Source organism: Ictidomys tridecemlineatus, chromosome 7, assembly GCF_052094955.1.
Source record: "Ictidomys tridecemlineatus isolate mIctTri1 chromosome 7, mIctTri1.hap1, whole genome shotgun sequence".
Taxonomy (NCBI): Eukaryota; Metazoa; Chordata; class Mammalia; order Rodentia; family Sciuridae; genus Ictidomys; species Ictidomys tridecemlineatus.
In genome coordinates this window covers 77,376,559-77,395,689 of record NC_135483.1, presented here as the reverse complement: position 1 = coordinate 77,395,689, position 19,131 = coordinate 77,376,559, and the positions used below count along the sequence as shown (strand labels likewise).

At 34.6% G+C, this 19,131-nt stretch overlaps 1 protein-coding gene across 9 annotated transcripts in view; it reads left to right on the top strand.

Annotated features, from left to right (window-relative positions):
* Window positions 1-19,131, top strand: part of Sntg1 (syntrophin gamma 1) — an 800,188-nt gene that overhangs the window by 470,656 nt on the left and 310,401 nt on the right. For all 9 annotated transcript variants that reach the window (XM_078017191.1, XM_078017195.1, XM_040294069.2 and 6 more), the window contains one exon: window positions 7,065-7,199. In XM_078017191.1, coding sequence (XP_077873317.1) covers window positions 7,065-7,199 — 135 coding nt within the window. The remainder of the gene's footprint in view (window positions 1-7,064; window positions 7,200-19,131) is intronic.

Here is a 19,131-nt window from a genome sequence, read left to right as displayed (position 1 = left end):
GTCAAAGATATATGGAATATATTATTTCCATATTTTTGTTTTCTCTTGACTACTAAAAGGAATAAAAATGAAAACCTGATATTGATGCACATGAGATCAAGGTAGACTATTGCATTGTGGATGTCAGGAGATTTCTTCTCTGTAAAAACATAAAGAAGAATGAACACATGATATCATTTTAAAAGCACCTTGAGTATCTAATATAAATCCGTTTTAAATAAATGATTTATTGATTAAGAAACTTCTGCTCTTGAAAACAAAATGTTGCAATTAAAAAAATACTCGGGATTTAGAAGTCCAGTGAGAAGCAAAAATGAAGGAAGAAACTTACATAAAATTCTTTAGGGACAAATATAAAATATAAAATTTAGCAGAAAAATATACACATAATAAGACATTATTTAGTATACATATAGTCAGCCTCTGATTACCATTATTCTGCTTTTAAAAACATTTCATCAGAAAAAGTGTGTATGTTCCAGCCAATGTTTATTTTCATTTTTCCTCACTTTTCATATTTGCCTTTATTAAAGTAAGACCTACATCTTTATGTTGATTACGAAGCTACATATTTCTTTTAACATATACAGTCTTTCGCTGAATAATGGTACTTTACTCTTTGGCAAAATACTTTGTTACCTGGTGTTTTCATAAACATCTCAGCTTATGTGAGTACCACATGAGCTTCCCATAATGATAAAAATCACCTGATAGTGTGCTTCTCAGACTTAGATCCACTTTTACATAACACGTGACTATGTGAAATAATTTGTTCATGTACATAATTTTAGTTCTTTCTATGATAAAATATAATCTATGACTATGTTACAGTTATAGTTCTAACTTCCTTGTTGAATGTTTAATAATTTCACTACATGAAATAAACTGGAAAAGACAGATTAGCAGGAAAAAAAAAACATACAAATATTTTAATATACCAGAACATAAGATCCATACACAGAGTGGGAGTTGCAAAAGTGAGAAAGTTGAAGCTTAACCATTCTCCTCACAGGGGAGAGGAGAGTAGGGATATAGGCAATCCAGGTAATTCCAGAGGGCTAATAAATTATTATGTGGGCAGACATATGGGACCAGGACAAAGTTCTTCTAAGATCTAGGCATGATGTTTTGCTTTGAATCTACCTTGTTATAACCAGATTTTTGCCTTCTCTTATTAGTACAATTTCAGAAAGAAAATATAAAGCAATTGTTTTTCTCTTGGGGGGGCATCTGATTGGATAGATATGAGAAATTTGCAAAATGCCTCTCCCTGTGCAAGGAGGTAGAAAAACAAGGAAAGATCAGAGGGGACCCTAAATCAGAGGAATGTCTGAAAGCACCAGTATTTTGGATGCTATTTTTTCAGCCCCAGTATGATTACAAATGTTGAAAGAAATTCTGCTAGGATCAAACTATTATATTAGTTCCTATTAATTAATAATCATCAGTAATGAAAAGAGCAATAGCCTATTATTAAAATCTTGTAATAATAATATACAAGAGGAAGCTAAATAATGTTGATATTGAACTAAATACTCTTGATGTCATTACATGTGATACCAAAATAGAGTACTGATGAGTTTCAAGGACACATAAATATTTTATGAAAGTATGAGTTCAAAAGAGTGAGGACTCATCCTTGGATTAAATTATTTCAGAGGCTTCACATAGAATAAAGCCTTATACAGTACTTAACAAAAGACTAGAATTCAGCTAAGGAGAAAGCCAGGATTCAAATTAATCCAGAAAGGGGGCAGGTAAAAGATAAAATAGAGTTTGAAGCACGTTGCCTGGAATAATATTCAATGCACTACTGCTGTGATGTAGTAAAAATTGCATAGTACTTAAGACCACAGATTTACAAAACAAATTAATGTATATTTGTCAACCAAAATATAGAAATACCTGCAAGAGTATTTGCAGTTTTATATTATTGTTTCTGCCTGGCTTCTTACGTAGGATATTGCAGATTTTCATTTCAAAATTTAAAGATGTAGACTTTAAAGTTCCAAGCAAGCACATTTTGTGTTTTTTAAGCAACAAGAACAGAAATTTTAAAAAGTTATTAATTTTTAAGAAGAAAGTAGATAAAGATCTACTTTTTAAAGTTCCAAAATATGTACTAAGTTGAAGCATGTATACAATTTATAAAGTTTAAATGTGGCATTTGTTTTAATAACAAAGTAAATTCCTGAAAATTTATAACCATATTTAATTGATTTGGATAAAACATAGCATTCTAAAATATTGCCTTTTACATAACTAAGAAATGTCACTTTTTAATCATTTATTTGTGCAAATGGTATCCAATGCGGAATCTGTAAAATCCAGACATTATATAGGATTGTTAATCAGGCACAGAAAAATAATATTTGAATTATAACATTTTTATGAATAATTCCTTCCTTTAGAATTTGAATATGTTGGTGTACTTTACAATTTATAATTTTGTAAGATATTTTTACATTTTATATATAAACACATATTACATGTATTTATTCACTTACATGCAATGAATAATTGTTAATTGCTTCATGTTAATAAAGAAAAAGGAAGATGGTGTATGTTGTAAGTTGATATTAATATTGGAGGCCTATAAGTGTTTAGATGATTTCTAATTTTAAAGAATTTGGTTCCTTGGACCTCTGAAGTTGTTGTAGCTGTGGTTTCTTTTAGTTTGGACAGCACTAGCAGCCACTCCCACTTTCAAAAGAATTCCAATTCTTATCCTCTGAAGAAATCATAATGGAGTGGAGATAAAAATCTCTTCCCACATCACATAGAGTCCTATGCCCTCTAGCAGCATGGCTTTAGGGAAAAATTAATAGATAATTAATTAATAATAGATATCTTGAGAGTGGTTTCTTATCTCCAGTGGTCATTGCTTTGACCCATGATGAGTAGCTGTTGCAATATGATATTGTCCTTTTCAGAATTATTCACACTACATAAAAATTAGTTTTTTGTTTCTGTTATTTTTATTGTTTGCATTTTTTATTTGTTGTTTTTATTTTCATTCATTTTGTTTTGTGCTAAGTTTGGAACTCAGGACCTCAAGCAGGCCAGGTAAATGTTCTACCACTGAGCTAAAACCTCAGCTCCATTGGAATATTTTGATAACCAAAATTCTATCCAGTGAAAGATGCAAAGGGCTATACCATCTTATGCAGGATAATTGGGAAGATCTCCCTAAATAACCTCAGTATAAGTGAGCGCAAAGCAACTAGTACAGAACACAGAACCTGGTTTCAGCAGCCTGGCTTTAGTTCTGCCCAATAACTTCATCTCTGGTCTTGTTCTATCTGTGAAAGCCATTGCACTGGGGTTTTGAACAGCAAAGCAAATTACTGTTTCTTTGCATTTAGTAAACACATCTGAGTAGTTATTAACAACAAATAAATGAAATATGTGACCATATTTCTTTTGAGAATCCCCATGCCCCCACTCTGCTCTTCCTCAGGAGAGTGCCCTGCAATCAATTTCCCCTCCCTTTTTAATGTCCTAAAGGAATTCTAAGTGCAGCTGTTTACCACTCCCTAACATCCTCTGCCCAGAGTGTTTGCTTCTGATAACAGTTACATATTTTCACTTTCCCATTTACTTTCCATCTTCCGCACTGCTGTAAAAAATTAGTTAGAACATACAAATGTGAGCAATTATTTTATCACTGGCATGTTGCCAGGGTATCTCCATCATCTTCAAACCCCTGCCACATTCTACAGGAACCTGGACCTGCCTAATCTTCACCCAGCACTTCTCTCCCACTCCTCTGATGGCTCACACAAGCCCAGTATTAAAATTGCCTTTTGCTTCCATCTTCTTACATCCCATGAGATAGGCATACTCATTTTTCCCATTGATTAAAATATCTTTGGATCCTATTAATAATTGCTTTCCCAATTTATTTTTCAGTAGAACTATACACATCTTCTATCAGTCCTCCTTGAAACTTCCTCCTCTCAAAAATATCTCATTGCCCTCTATACAATGCTGCCATCTCATGTATCACATCACATCATATTTATATACATATCTTTTGGTACTGTGGATTGAACCCAGTACTACTGAGCCACATCCCCATACATCCCTGGACCTTTTATTTATTTTTCTTTTGTATTCAGACAGGCAGTTCTTGAACTCTGCTTTTTAAAAATTCATTCTTTTTTAGATATACATGACATTAGAGTGTATTTTGACATATTGTACATACATGGAATACAACTGACTCTAATTAGGATTCCATTCTTGTGGTAGTGCCTGATGAAGATTTTCACTTATTGTGTATTCATAGATGCACATAGGAAAGTTCTATCCAATTCACTCTACTGTATTTCCCATTTCCACCCTCTCTCCCTCCCCATCCTTCTTTTTTGTCTACTCCAATGAACTTCTAGTCTCCACCCTCCCTTATTTTGTGTCAGCATCCACATATCAGAGAGCACATTTGGCCTTTGGTTTCTGTAATTGGCTTATTTCATCTAGCTTGATAGCCTTGCTTGGACTCTTGATCCTCCTACCTCAGTCTCCCATGTCTCTGGGATTACAGTACAACCACATCCAGTTGTGTACTATTGTAATAAGTAAGAATACTTTGAAACCAAAGAATATTTGTCTAAATTCATGTCTGATTCTCTGCTAATGTAATACAATATTTGCAAAAGTCATGCATTTGTGAGATTTAAAATGTATTTTCACATGCACAGCTGAATTTTCGTGGTAAAATATATTTTAATGTCAATTTGTCCTCAGCTTTCTGAGCACAAACAGAACACACATTTTATTGGTGGTGGTGATAGGGGGTGTTTTCTTCTAGCTTAATCATTATTATTATTATTATTATTATTATTATTTGTAAATCTTGACATCTCAGGAAACTAGAGGGAGCTCAAAACTCTGTATTCTGCTTTCCAGAAAGTTATTTAATAAACTGGGGACGTTTGTCACATTACTTGTGCAATGCTAACTTGGACCACATCAGAAATGAGATGAGAGAACGCTCCTGGCTCTGTGGAGCTCTCCAACCTTTCCCTGCTGATCTTGTACATCTCTTTGATGTGTAACAATAATATATTTCTGAGCTCTCAGGGAAAAGCCCCTTTCTCATCCTGAAGTTGAAACAGCATTACTTGTGATTACCAGCTATTCCATTACATGTCTGGGGAACAAATTGGCCCAGAGTCTACCTTTCATTGAAAAACTGTCCAATGTGCTCAATTATGATCACTTGGCTTTGATGTATTATTTTATACCCCCACTCCTCCCTGTGTCCCTTAGAGTGTCTCTGGGTTGGTCCCTGGCCAAGATCACACTGAAAGCATGAAAGAATTGTTCATGAGAAAAATTCAGAAAAACTGTTTCATACTAAGGGAAGTATAATTTGCTTGTTCTGAAATATTTTTGTCCTCTGGACATATCCAGTTGAATGACACTGGTGAATAGATTAATCGGCATGATTTAGTGAGCATCTGTTGAGTGCTGCTGCCAGAGATGAGAAAAGAATGTTGTCCTTGCTCTTAAAAAAGCTTCTGTACTTCCTAAAAAAGACATGCACCCTTTAAAATACTTACAGGCGGGTGTATGATTGTATGTGATATGGAGGATAAAATGGTGTGCCTCTGTACATGTGATAAATCAGTTTGCAGAAAGAGCTAGCTTTGGAAGCTGCAATATCTAAATATATGCTCGTCAACATTCTGGAAAATTCTTCCAAAGAAAGAAACTCCTAAGAATCCCCATGGAAAATTAAATTACACAAGAAAACCTGGTATTATTTGTCTGGGGTAATACACCTCTCAAATACTAAGGATAAATATGCCTCCCTATGTATTATCCATTCATCAAGAATGATTCATTAATTGATCAAATGAAAAAAAGGCATTTCTGAAGTAGTCATTGCTCCTGTTGACTTTTTAGTTCATAATAAGAATTAGAGATTATATTCTGTTTGACATGAATTTCGGTTCATAGCATGACAAATAGGAATGCTAAATGCCCTTGCTAGAGTGACTATAATAAAACAAAGGTTTTTGAGGCTGACAAGATCCAGTCTTCTTCAGTGATTATGAAGTCTGTGATTTAAAGCTCTGTAGTACAAGATTCAGAAGTCCTCACAGTCTTTTCTTCACATTTTCCAAAAATATGTGAAGCACGTTGATTCATTTAGGAACAAAAATTTTTGGACTTTAAATTAGGATCTGTTTTATAACATTAATTTAGATAATTCACTTACCACTTTTCCTCATTCCATCTGAAGTACAAAGTGTGGGACAAATAGGAATGCTAGTATAGAGCAGTTACACTAAAAGTTAAGTAGGGTCAGGCACAGTGGAGCATTCCTGTAACCCTAGAGGCTCCAGAGGCTGAGGAAGGAGGATTGTGAGTTCAAAGCCAGCCTCAGCAAAAAACGAGGCACTAAGCAACTCAGTGAGACCCATCTCTGAATAAAATACAAAATAGGGCTGGGGATGTGGCTTAGTATTTGAGTTCCCCTGAGTTCAATCCCTGATATGTTAAGTAGGTATGTGTCCAGATGCCAAATTTTATGATGGATACAGAAAGTAAATTAGTGTTTGTCTAGACTTGGGCAGGGAGAGACAGAGGTATGCAGTTATTTTACAGATGTTCAAAATGTTCTAGAATTGCTCATTTTGATGCTTGTACATCTGAATATTATAAAAAATTAACTATATACTTTAAAAAGTCAAGTTATATGAAATGTTAATTGTATCTCAATAAAACTATTACTTTTATGTTCAAATTATAAGTAAGTATTCATATAAACTCTTATTATTTTTCAAACATAGTACAGTACTTTTGCTATAATTCTTAGTTTCCAAAATTTCATGTGGCATCGTTGACATAATGTCCATAATCCATGCATCTAATTTGTTTAAAATGGTTTTACCATTTCTCTGCACAATAAAGTAATAAATATCAGACTCACCAAAGTATATATTTCCCAGCTGTGAAATGTTATTTAATGGGTTTGGCTGTAAATAGGCCATAATATTATAACCTATAACTATACTTTGTTCTTTTTTTTCCTTCTTCTTTTTTCTCTGAAGACAAAGACAGGGATTTGTTTGCTGCAGGATGGTAATCAAGAGCCTTTCAAAGTCCGGCTGCACCTAGCCAAAGATATTCTGATCATCCAGGAGCAGGATGTGATTTGTGTGTCTGGTGAGCCTTTCTATTCTGGTGTAAGTAGCTCTTACTTTTGTTAAGTTGTTCACTTTTGTCTTTTGTTAAGAAATATTTATATTTTTCTTGTTCATTCAGAGCCTAGTCAATGGTCCTACATGTAATTGTTGTTCATAAGGCTAAGCCATGCCCCTGTCTGAGGATTTTGCTGGATCCACAAACACATCACCTCTAGCTCAGTGTCTGTGGGTTCCTGGTTGTCATCACAAGGATGTTCAGCTTTCATAGGAGTGACTTGCACTTGCATTTTCTGATCATAGAGTGTATCCTACCTTCTCAGACAAGGGCTAATTGAGAAGGTGCCAGATTGTGTCGCATGCATTTGTTTTATCTTGCATCACTTTGAACCCTTTTCCCAATGCCAGTGAGGCAGGAGGGTCTCAGTAGCAGTCACTGAACTCATGGTGAATGACTGACCCTAGGATTATACCTGAAGGATTCTGTGGACCTCCATGATAGAATTATACCTAAGTGTTAGGCAGCTCTTTTCTACAACTCTCTATGCTCTTGATATATCAAGCCGTGCTTCAGAAAGAGGCATAAATTACTACACAAACAGATAGGTGTATTTTCTAGCAAAGAAGTACAGCTGTGGAAGACATCCTTAGGAGAGCTTAGATTTTATTTAACAAACAGATTTTATCATAAACAGAGCAATTTCTAGAGTTTTTCATTCATTGTACAACCTCGTTAAAGACATCATTTTAACAGGATTGCCATATGTGATCTCAGAAGAAAATTATAGATAGTATCAAACGTTCTGCTCCCTGATTTCCCCAGACATCTACAACTATTTAGCATGAAGATTTAATTTGTACCTTCCTAACAGACTTACCTCCGAGTGTTTTGCTGGTGGTGAATAATGCTGAATTGGAGTTTTCACATCACTTCTTACTCACACCCTATGGGAGTCACACAAGGTCCTAAATCAATAGGCCTTTGCTAACTGAAGATAATGGACATTTTGCAGACTGTTAACTATTCTTTTGTCACAGATCATTTAAATCATCCTGAATCATGGACTTGGATGTCAAGGCTGATTAAACTGTTCCCATGGGGTTGCCCTTTCCTCCTCTTGGTTAATAACAGAAGAGTGATAGATATTTTTTCTTTCTTTTCCTTTTTTTTGTAAAAAGAGGTATATTCACATAAGTCTCTGGAATAAGTAAATTACACAGTTCCTGGATCAGTTAAATGTAATGAGTAAAACTCAGTATTTTCACTGAAATAATGTATCGATTTTAATTTTGCAGTCAAGACACTAATACACATAGACCAAGTCTCCTTTTTGAAGATAAATTGTGTCTATAAATAAAGCTTAGAATTCTGGGAAGAATTCAAATACAGTTAAAGGGAAACTTTTAATTGTAATGCCAACAAATATAAAAAAGTGATGGACTTTCAACAAAATACGAATAACGTAATGATTATTTTTCACTAATGTTATGGTTAACACAGAGCTTTCTTTGCATGACTGAAACAAACTGGTGATCATTGCTTGCCTAACTTTTACCTGAGATTCCATATGTTCTACCTGGTACAGAAAGTAAGAAAATAGATATACACAGCATAATAATTTTAAGGAAAAAGTTAAAATTTGGTTATTTGTGAATTTCATAATGTAAAACAGAGAAATTCCAAATAAATCTACAAAAAATAAAATGACACATAAGTGTGGCAAGGTTGCTAGAAATAATGATGACAATCCAAGTGAATTGTCTTTCCATAGCTGGTAACAAGCAATGGAAAAAAAGAAAAAAATGTAATTTATAGTATGAAAAATATAATATATTAGGAAATAAATGTAACAAAAAATGTATATGGGGGTCTACCCTGAAACTACTAAACCATAATAAAAAAAAGTTAAATGAAATGAGGAAGTAAATGGAGAAACACACCATGATCATGATTTGAGCCCTAAAATTGACAAGTTGTCATGTCTTCTTAACTACCACAAATTAGTTCAAAACCCCAACATATTTTTGTAACTGTTCATGTTGATTCTAAAATTTTCTTAGAAATACAAAAGACTTGTAATAGCTAAAATTATCTTGAATAAGTAGAAAAATATTTTATATGAAATTTTATATGTCTTGATCTCAGAACTTGCTGTAAGTTTTTAAAAATAAGCACAGTGTGATATTTTCATAAATACGGGCACATCAATCTGTGGAACATTAAAGATGGTCCAGAAATAGAACCATGCATACCTGGTCAGCTAAACTTTTAAAAAGTTATTATAAAATACATGTAACAAGGGGCTGGGGCTCAGAAGTGCCACACTTGCCTGGTCATGTGTGAGGCACTGAGTTTGATTCTCAGCCCTGCATATAAACAAATAAAATAAAGGTCTATCAACAAATAAAAATATTTTTTTAATTACACATAACAAAAGAATTACCATTTTAGAAATTTTAAAATGTACAGTTCAGTGACAAAGTGTACATGCATTGTTGTCACAAGCACCACACTATTTATTTCCAAATTATTTGTCATCCCCTACTAATTAGTTGCTTTAGTCCTCATAATCCCTGTTGTACATTTTGTCCCTCCATATATTGATATTCTAGGTAATTTATATAAGCAAAATCATGGAATATTCGATCCTCTCTATATCTCGCTTAGCATAATGTTTTTGATGGTCATCTATCTCAAAGAATTCATCATAATATTTTTGAGATACATCTATCTCAGAATTTCGTTTCCAGTTATGACATATTAATTTTCATTGTATTTATATACAACTTTGTTTACCTACCCATTCAACAGTGGACTACTATCTAAAAGGTTGCTTCAACCTTTTGGATCTTTCTAAAAGTTCTGCCCTGAATGTGGGTATGCAAATAATTCTGAGTCCCAATACTTAATTCTTTTGTGTATATATCTCAAAATGAAATAGATAAAACAATAGTTCTTTGATTAATTTTTTCAAGGAACTGCCATACTATTTTCCACAGTAGCTGCATTCTTTTCTGTTCCAACAAGTAGTGCACAAGGCTTTTAATTCTCCACATTCTACTTCAAACCTTTTCTTTTACATATTTTTGATAATAGGTATTCACATGGGTGTGAGTTGGAATCTCGGTGTTTTCATTTGCACTCTTCCATTTATTAGTAAAGCTGATCATTGTTTTATGAACTTATTATCCACTTATATATTTCTTTAGAAAAATGTATCTTCATATCCTGTGCCCATTTTGGTGGTGTTATTTCAAAGTTGAGTTGCAGGAATTCTTTATTTTGCATAGTAATCTCTTATCAAATTTGTGATTTGCAAATGTTTTTTTTTTCCTAACTTATGGATTGCCATTTCACTGTGTTGATAGCTCTCTTTCGTGCAAAAAAGCTTAGTTTTGATTAGATTCAATGTTTCTATTTTTCTTTAACTGGGTGTTGTGCTATATCTAAGAAACCATTGTAAAATCCAGTGTCATCAACCTTTCTTGTATGTTTTCTTGTATTTATAGTTTTAACTCTTACTTATATGTCCTTTCCCTTTTGAGTTATTTTATGTATATGGTGTTTGGTAAGGGTCCATTGATTCTTTTGCATTTGGAAACTAGTTTTCTAACACCATCTGCATCTTGAAACTCTTGTAAAAAATAATTTACTACATATGCAAGGTTGTGCTTCTGTGCTCCATATGATCCATTGATCTTTATATTTGTCTTTATTCCAGTAACACACTATTTCATTTTCCACTGTATATTTATTAAGAAATTTGAAATTAGAAAGTATGTGGCATCCAGCTTTGTTCATTTTCCAAATTGTGTGACTATCTGGGATTCCTTGAGATTTATATGAAGTTCAGAGTAGATTTTTCTATTTATGCAGAAAATGCCAATGTAATTTGGTTAGGACTTTTATTGAATCTGTAAATCACTTTGAATGTTATGGAAGTTTTAAATTTGTACAACTTCTGATCCATGAATATGGGATATCTTTCCACTTATTTATGTGTTTGCTACTACTGAATTTCAGTAGTGTTTGGTTGTTTTTAGTTTACAAGTCTTTCACTTCTTTGGTTAGTTGTTTACTGTTTTAGTCTGATTATATTGTTAGAAGATTGTGTTCTTAAATTTCTTTTTGGATTGTTTATTAACAGGAATGTGAATTTTGCATGTTGATTTTGTACCATGATATTTTACTAAATTTGTTTATTAGTTTGAAAAGTTTTTTTTTTTAAGAATATTTAGGTTTTCTACACAAAAGTTTTTATCATATCTGAATAGAGATCAACTTACTTTCTCGCTCCCAATTTGGGTGCCTTTTATTTATTTTTCTTGCCTAACTATTCAGGCTTGAATTTTCAATAATATGTTGATTTAGAAATGGTTAAAGTAGGCATCTTTGCTTTATTACTGATCTCACAGAAAAATATTTGAATCTTTCGGCTTTGAATATAATGCTTTTCATTTATGGTCTTTATTATGGTAAGGTGTTCTCATTCTATTCTAAATCATTGAGCATTGAACTGGTGTTGAATTTTATAGTGAATAGGTGTTAAACTTTGTCAGATGCTTTTTCTCTGTCAATTGAGATGATTGCATATGCTTTTTCTTTTTTTTTTCTACAACTCTTCACTATTCCTTAATTTCAAGTGCTTCATTGGACTGTCTACCATAGTCTGAAAATAATAATATTGTCATCAGGTGTTTAACCTTTAGGGAGAAAATTAAGATTACCATGCTGAAACCACCAAAAGAATATAAACTTACATGTAATGTAAGTTTTCCTATTCTACGATAGGGAGGAAGTAGATATTTATGTTTCCAGACCCATCTCATGAGCTGAAGGCTGATTGTAGATTTCTTATTACCTGAAACTTCTGGTATTTCCAGCCCATGCTAAGAGAAAGCTCCTAGACAGTGAGGCTCATGTATGGCAGTGGAATAATCCTGGGTTGTGGAGTTAGTGATGAACCTGACAATATATCCATAGCAGAAATAGATGCAGCAGTGTACTCCTGAGACCTGACATTGACCTACTGAACATAAAAAATAAACACTGATATATGAGCCTAAGTAAAAAGCTTTTAGAGGGCAATGCACAAAACTGAGCAATTGGAGGATTACAATCAGGCAAAATGTTAGTGTCTATAGTTCAATCATTACTAGAGTGGACAACTCCCAGCTATCCATGTTGAGTGATCTTGTTGACTCCTTGCTCTGAAACCCTTGATATCTACTAGGACTGAGCTCAGTTGCAAGAATCCAGATTGAAAATTGATGGTAGGTATGTGAGCAGGACTTTATTGGAAGGGAAGAGAAGGTGAAGGGATCCCTGGGAAGAGAATTTACCTCATAAACTGGGTTCTGAGACTCATCACACAGGACTGTGATGAGTACAAAGGCAGCCCAGAAATACTGCAGCCTGATGAACTGTATTAGCAAATGATGTGGAGCTGAGCTCTGGGGACTCCATAAGAGTGAGTTCATTATGTAGATGATTTAACATTAACCTGCATCAGACAGGAGATGGAGATGAACGTGGGGCATCTATAAGTTTGCAGTAGCTCTCATACAGAGTATGAGGGTATACAGAAATGGGGTAGAGGAAAAATAATATAGCACATTTACACATCTGACACTTTTTAAATATATGTGTTTTATATATATATAAAACACATGTACATAACACATATATTTAGTTGTAGTTGGGCATAATACCTTTATTTTATTTATTTATGTTTATGTGGTGCTGAGGATCAAACCCAGTGCCTCACACATGCTAGGCAAGTGCTGTACAGCTGAGCCACAACCTCAGCCCCATATCTGACACTTTTATTCCAGTTATATGCAGAAAATTTTGTAAACTATAGATCATTTAGAAAAGCATGTAAACATTTTCATTTACCGGACATAGCCAGAGTTAAAACTGAAAGATCCCATGCATTTACTTTGACTTTTGACAGCAAAGAAAGGTTCCATTTTTACCTCCATGATTTCCATGAACTATGTTACAAGAAGATTCTGTGATTCATTCAGAGATTATAATTGAGGTTTTAGCCTTGAGTCCATATCAGATGAAGCCTGTACCATCTGTGATAATTAGAAAGAGTAACAGAATGTAGACAGCAATGATTCAAATCTATAGGTACAGAGAGTGACAATCAGAATGAAACATCGCAGTTGTCAGATAGATATGTTAAACCATCAGCTAAACATAAAAGAAGTCCATCATCTCCCCCTGATGATCAGAAATCAAACATCCAGCTCCTGTGGTCCCTGTGAACCGTTTGCCATACTTAATCAGAGATGACAGTGACTGTGTTGTTATCCCCTTTGATGTGCCCTGAAGAAAAAGGATTAAATTTAGCCTCTGCTAGTTTTAAATATTAACAAGAATAGTTTTAGAAGGTCAATAGAACTAATACCAATCCAAGATTACTGAGTATTTTACCACAGAGATATGAGTTTAAAAGATGTGGCTAAAAAAAAAAAAAGATAAGAAAATCTTGGAAATTAAATCACAAGTAGGGCAGAACTACCAGGTACATCTTGTGTGTATAGTCAGTCCCACATCAGTGTTTTTGCTGGCATGATTAGACTTAAGTATCAACACGACTCCCTCCTGTTTTTCTTGTGGGAGAATACACATAATTAGTTATCCCACTAGTGAGAACACAATTTCCTGAAGATAAATTTAAAAGAGCATACTGTCATGCCACAGTCTGGCTGGGCACAATTCAGGAGCCACTTGTCAAAAGAAACTAACTTTATTTTTAGAACCACACACACCAAACAAAACAGCTCCTCAGGAAAAACCCTCAGAGCCCAACATCCACCACCGGCTTCCCACAAGCCTCTCACACCAAACACAAGCCTCTCTCACTCCCACAATCCTCCTGCTCTTGAGGCCGATTGGCTGGGTCGTGTGGGTGGAGCCAAAGAAATCCCCCAATGAGCAGCTCCGTGGTCTGAAAAGGCAGGGGAACAGCCCAATGAGCATCACTGCAGAGGAGCCAATCAGCTAGATGTTGCTGGGGCCACTGTGAGCCAATCATCAGCCAGCAGCTGGAAGTTTGCTGGCAGCTGGAAGTTTGCTGGGGCCCCTTTGGCTGTGGCTCTCAACACTGTCATTTAACCTGGGAGTCATGCTAGTTCCCCCACAAGTGTGAAAGGATGATTTTTTTTTTCATTTTCCCACATCAGAGAGCCATTCACTGGAGTCCAACAAAGAGATCACAGTTTGTGCATGCACACATGCATGAAGTACACATTATGTGTGTGTATGTGTGTGCGTGTGTGTATGCACATGCACATATGTAAATAGTTTAAAATGCTCATATGTCAATGAATGATTTTTTAAATGTTTGAGTCTTAAAATATTTAATTGACAATAAATATCATATATACAGTCATGCTGTTTAACACTGGGAGCCATTCTGAGAAATGTTCTTGTGGGAACACCACAGAGTGTACTTGTATACTTCGTCACTGGGTCTTATGGGACCTTTATGTATACAATCTGTCAGTGATTGAAACATTACATGGTACATGACTGTTTTCAAGATGTGCACTCTGATGGTTGGCTCATACTCTAGTGTGTAATGACTTTTACCCAGGTTGTACATTAAATCTCAAGATCTTGTTCATTTGATAATTGAAAAATTCATCTATACTTTTTGATTGGGCCTGTTCACATTTCCTTCATTTCTCAGTTCCTAGAAATGACTTTTTACTCTCTGTTTTTATGAAATTTACATCTTTAAATTCCACACACAAATGAGATCATGCAGAATTTACCTTGCTATGCCTGTCTCATTTCACTTATACTATTCCCCACATCTGTCTAAGCTTTCACAAATGGCAGAGTTTCCTTCTTTTATGGCTGGATAATATTCTGTTTTATATGTATACCATACTTGTTTAACTATCTATGCATCTATTTGTAGACCCATGGACTGTATTCTATAAAATTTGATTTTCCCTAATGGTACATGGGAAAGTCACTGGGAAGTAAAACGGATAGAGAAGCTATCAGTTTGATTCTGTATTAATCACTATTTATGTTTGATTTTATATGAAGAACAAAGTGTTTCTCATCCATTTTTGAACTTTTGGGGAAGATGCCTCCAAATGGGTGAAAATACTAGGAAAGGGTTATTTTCCAATTAAAAATTATTAAGAGTAGCCCATTACCATCTAGAGAATGGATATTTCTAATAGATATATAATAAAATAGCCTAATCTTACAGCCTAGAGTGTCCCTTCCTTTTCTTCTTACAGAGATTGCTAAATTCACAAAGCAGTGCTGGAAATCTCTCTGTCATACCTTGAGTGGTGTTTCACTATTAGGAGTCAACCTTCACCACTAGAGCCACTGACATCCCTCATTTCCCAGCTTCCTTATAACTAAATGAGAAGCATGATATTTTCTTTGTTTCTTTACTAGTAAATCACATTATGGTCTAACTAAGTGGGTAATTCATAAAGATTAAATGATTTAATGCTTGTAAAACAAGCACATAGTAAGGATTCAACACATACCTTTATTCACATGAACCATGATAAAATGTGGATATATATATATATATATATATATATATATATATACACACATGTTAATTACACAGAATTCAAAGGTCAACATCAGGAGCTGCTTCCAAAGGATATAATTCAGATACCATTTCTTAAATATGAGGGGAACAAAGAGCTTAATCAGATGTGAAATCGTGTACACAGTTAACAAGTGTTGAAAGTGCGTCTGGTAATTAAGAATTGTGACTCATGGGACACTGTTAGTAGCTAATGGTAGGGTAGGATTTCAGTAGGGTACAAAGTGGATTGGTGGGCTATAGTGTAAAGCAAGAATCTGAGGAGGAAGATGAGATTTCAGGGGGCAGTCAGATAAAAGTTGAATTGAGATATGTTCAGCTAGAGTTGCTCCTGAGAACTGCATCAGGACAAAACCTCAGAGAATGATAGATGGACATGGAGCTCAAAATAAATGAACAAACCAGTATTGGCTTCACAGACTTGGGGGTCATTGGAGTTTCCACTGAACCTGTTCACATTTTTCTCTCCAAGCCTGACGGCATTTATTGCTCTTCTCTGTTGGCATGTTTCCTTCCTCCAAAAAACCATGAGACTCTGGAGAGTGTGGTTGTATGTTAATCATTCTAGTAGTCTCTGCTCTTACACAGCACCAACCTTTGAATAGCATGTGATGGGATTTATAGTGAGGAGGAGGTATTAAGCTGGAAAGAAAGAAAGCTAATTGATTCAAGGGGTGAACTGTAAAGGAGCCATAGACTATGTTCCCACTACTGTAATCAGGTCTCAGCCAATTCCATTTGTGACTGATTCAAGGTTGTGGAACAGCCTGAAGCCAGATCAAAATAGAACAGTACAGGAAACATGAAGAAGTGTTGACAGCAGCTCAACAAGGTAAGGAGAATGATAGAAAGGTGTGCATATAGAAAAAGACACAGAAAAAAGCCTTTGTTTTCCCCCATCCTTCTGTATTTTTTTCAATATCGTTGAGTATATGAGTTGGCCAAGAGGAACCAGTGGAGAAGAACTGTGGAGACAAATGATACAACAAAACAAATCTTCATTTAAGAATTAATTAAACTTAGGAAGGATTACACAAAATCATAGTTTTTTCTCAATCAAGCAGAAGATAATCCCTTCTCTGAGCATTGTATGGAAATAATAATATGTAGGACTCATCTTAAGGCTTTAAGTAAAATAGCATCAGGATGAAGAATACTAGGAACATAGGAAGAATATACTGTAGTCATCCCTGGGCCTGCAAGGGAGTAGGGTCCTGGACCCCACTATGAATACCAAAATCTGCATAGGCTAAAGACCCTGGTGTAAAATGGCACAGTGAGGACAGACCTGACTTAATAAACATTAAGTAGAAACCATTCTTCAAATTTTGAATTTACTGGGACCTGTACTTTAAGTTTCAAATTTGGATTCTTCACTGGACTAGCTAAATGCTAAATGCTACTGTATGATAATCCCGTGTTGCTGGTCAGCAGCAGTGAGCTGTAGCTTCCATTAGTCAAGTAATTACCAGGGTCAATGACTGATACTCTACCATTGTACTGTGCTGTTAAACTATGGTGTTCAGTAGGTTATATAAATTAAGTGCACTTTCGAATTAAATGGTGGGTTTGTCAGAACATGATTCCATCAAGGTGTAGGGGATTCTGTATTTGCATGTACCTACATACATCTTATGGTATAGGTGTTCACCAAAAGCTCATGTGTGAGACAATGCAAGAGCATTCTCAATGGTGAAACAATTTGATTATGAGAACCATAAACGAATCAGTAGATTAATCCACTTGAATGGGTGGTAACTCAAAGAAGGTAGGGTATAGCAGGGGGCATTCATTTGAGGGTTATATTTTATTCCTAGTTAGTGGAGTTCTCTTTGCTTCCTGGCTATCATGTGCTGAGCTGCTTTCCTCCTCCACACCCTTCTGCCTGATGTTCCAGTCTCACCAAGGAGCCAAAGTTATGGATGCAGCCAACTATGTACTGAGCCTCTGAAACTGTGAACCCAAAGGAATCTTTCCTCCTAAGTCGTTCTTGTCAGTCATTTGATTATAGCTGTGAAAAGTTGAATAAGACATGTTTCTATATACTTTAATCATCTCTACATCTTTACTATTTTTTTAAAGCATTGATTTCACTCCACCACTGAGCTACAACCCCAGCCCTGTACTTATATAAATACACTATAAGGGATATGTACATTGTTATAATTCAGCATTGCTTAAAGAATAAGGACACAAAATGTACACATGTTCAGTAGAAATGTAAATTTTTTCCAGATATTTTCTATCCATGGTTGTCTGAGTTTTTTGATACAGAACCTGTGGATATGAAGAGCTGACTCTATATCAGTTTGATTTTACATTGGGCAGAGTACAGTTGGAGGATATTATTAATCAATTGGGGGTGCATAAATATGCATGACACATTAGATTATGATGGCAATCAAAATAAATTAGAGTAATAATTGGAGAAAATTAACATTGGAAAAACACTTAATCTTAAAAAATGTAGGCTGGACTAGTTTAGGGCTGAAGTGTAATGACATCTATCTCAGAAATGACTCAGTAAAAAACAGTATCTCCATCAATATCTGGACAGAGAGACCAAAAATGAGTGTAGCACATGCATGCATTTAGTTAATTTTAGATTAAGATTATAAATTGTACATTTAGACATTCTTATATTTTTTTTAAATACAAACTGGAAAAAATAACTATCTACTTTTATTTTAACCTACAAAAGTAAAGTTTGGAATTTTTGAAAATAAACTAATAATGAGAGAGCTTTAACTCTACCTCCCAAACAGCTTAGAGCATTTTTTTGCCTTTTATTTCATTACACATCAGTAAATTTTTTGTCATGAGATGGGCAACAATATGAGAACTGAAGTTGATTTAGAAAATAGATAATCCTTAGTTACACTTACTAGTGAGTTATATTGTTTATATTTACAAATTTATTGATGAGTTGACTTACAAATATGCAGCATATTTGTACAAATTTAATTTTTGTACTATGTTATTTGAGTATAAAAGTCAAGAAGGATGCAAACAACTATGTGCCCTTTACCAGTTTAAGAAATACTTTCTTGGGCTGAGAATGTGGCTCAAGCGGTAGCGCGCTCGCCTGGCATGCGTGCGGCCCAGGTTCGATTCTCAGCACCACATACAAACAAAGATGTTGTGTCCGCAGAGAACTAAATAAATAAATAAATATTAAAAAAAAAAGAAATACTTTCTTATCCCTGCTTTCCAGGTCCTCAGAAATCCCTCATTATTTAATTTGCTCCCACATGGAAAAGCTGGTTTTTATTTAAGCTTATAATTAATTACCTTTATCTGTTCATTATACATAAATCATATGTCTGTCCCTAAGCTATATTCATAAATGCATGTGTGTATACTGTAAATAA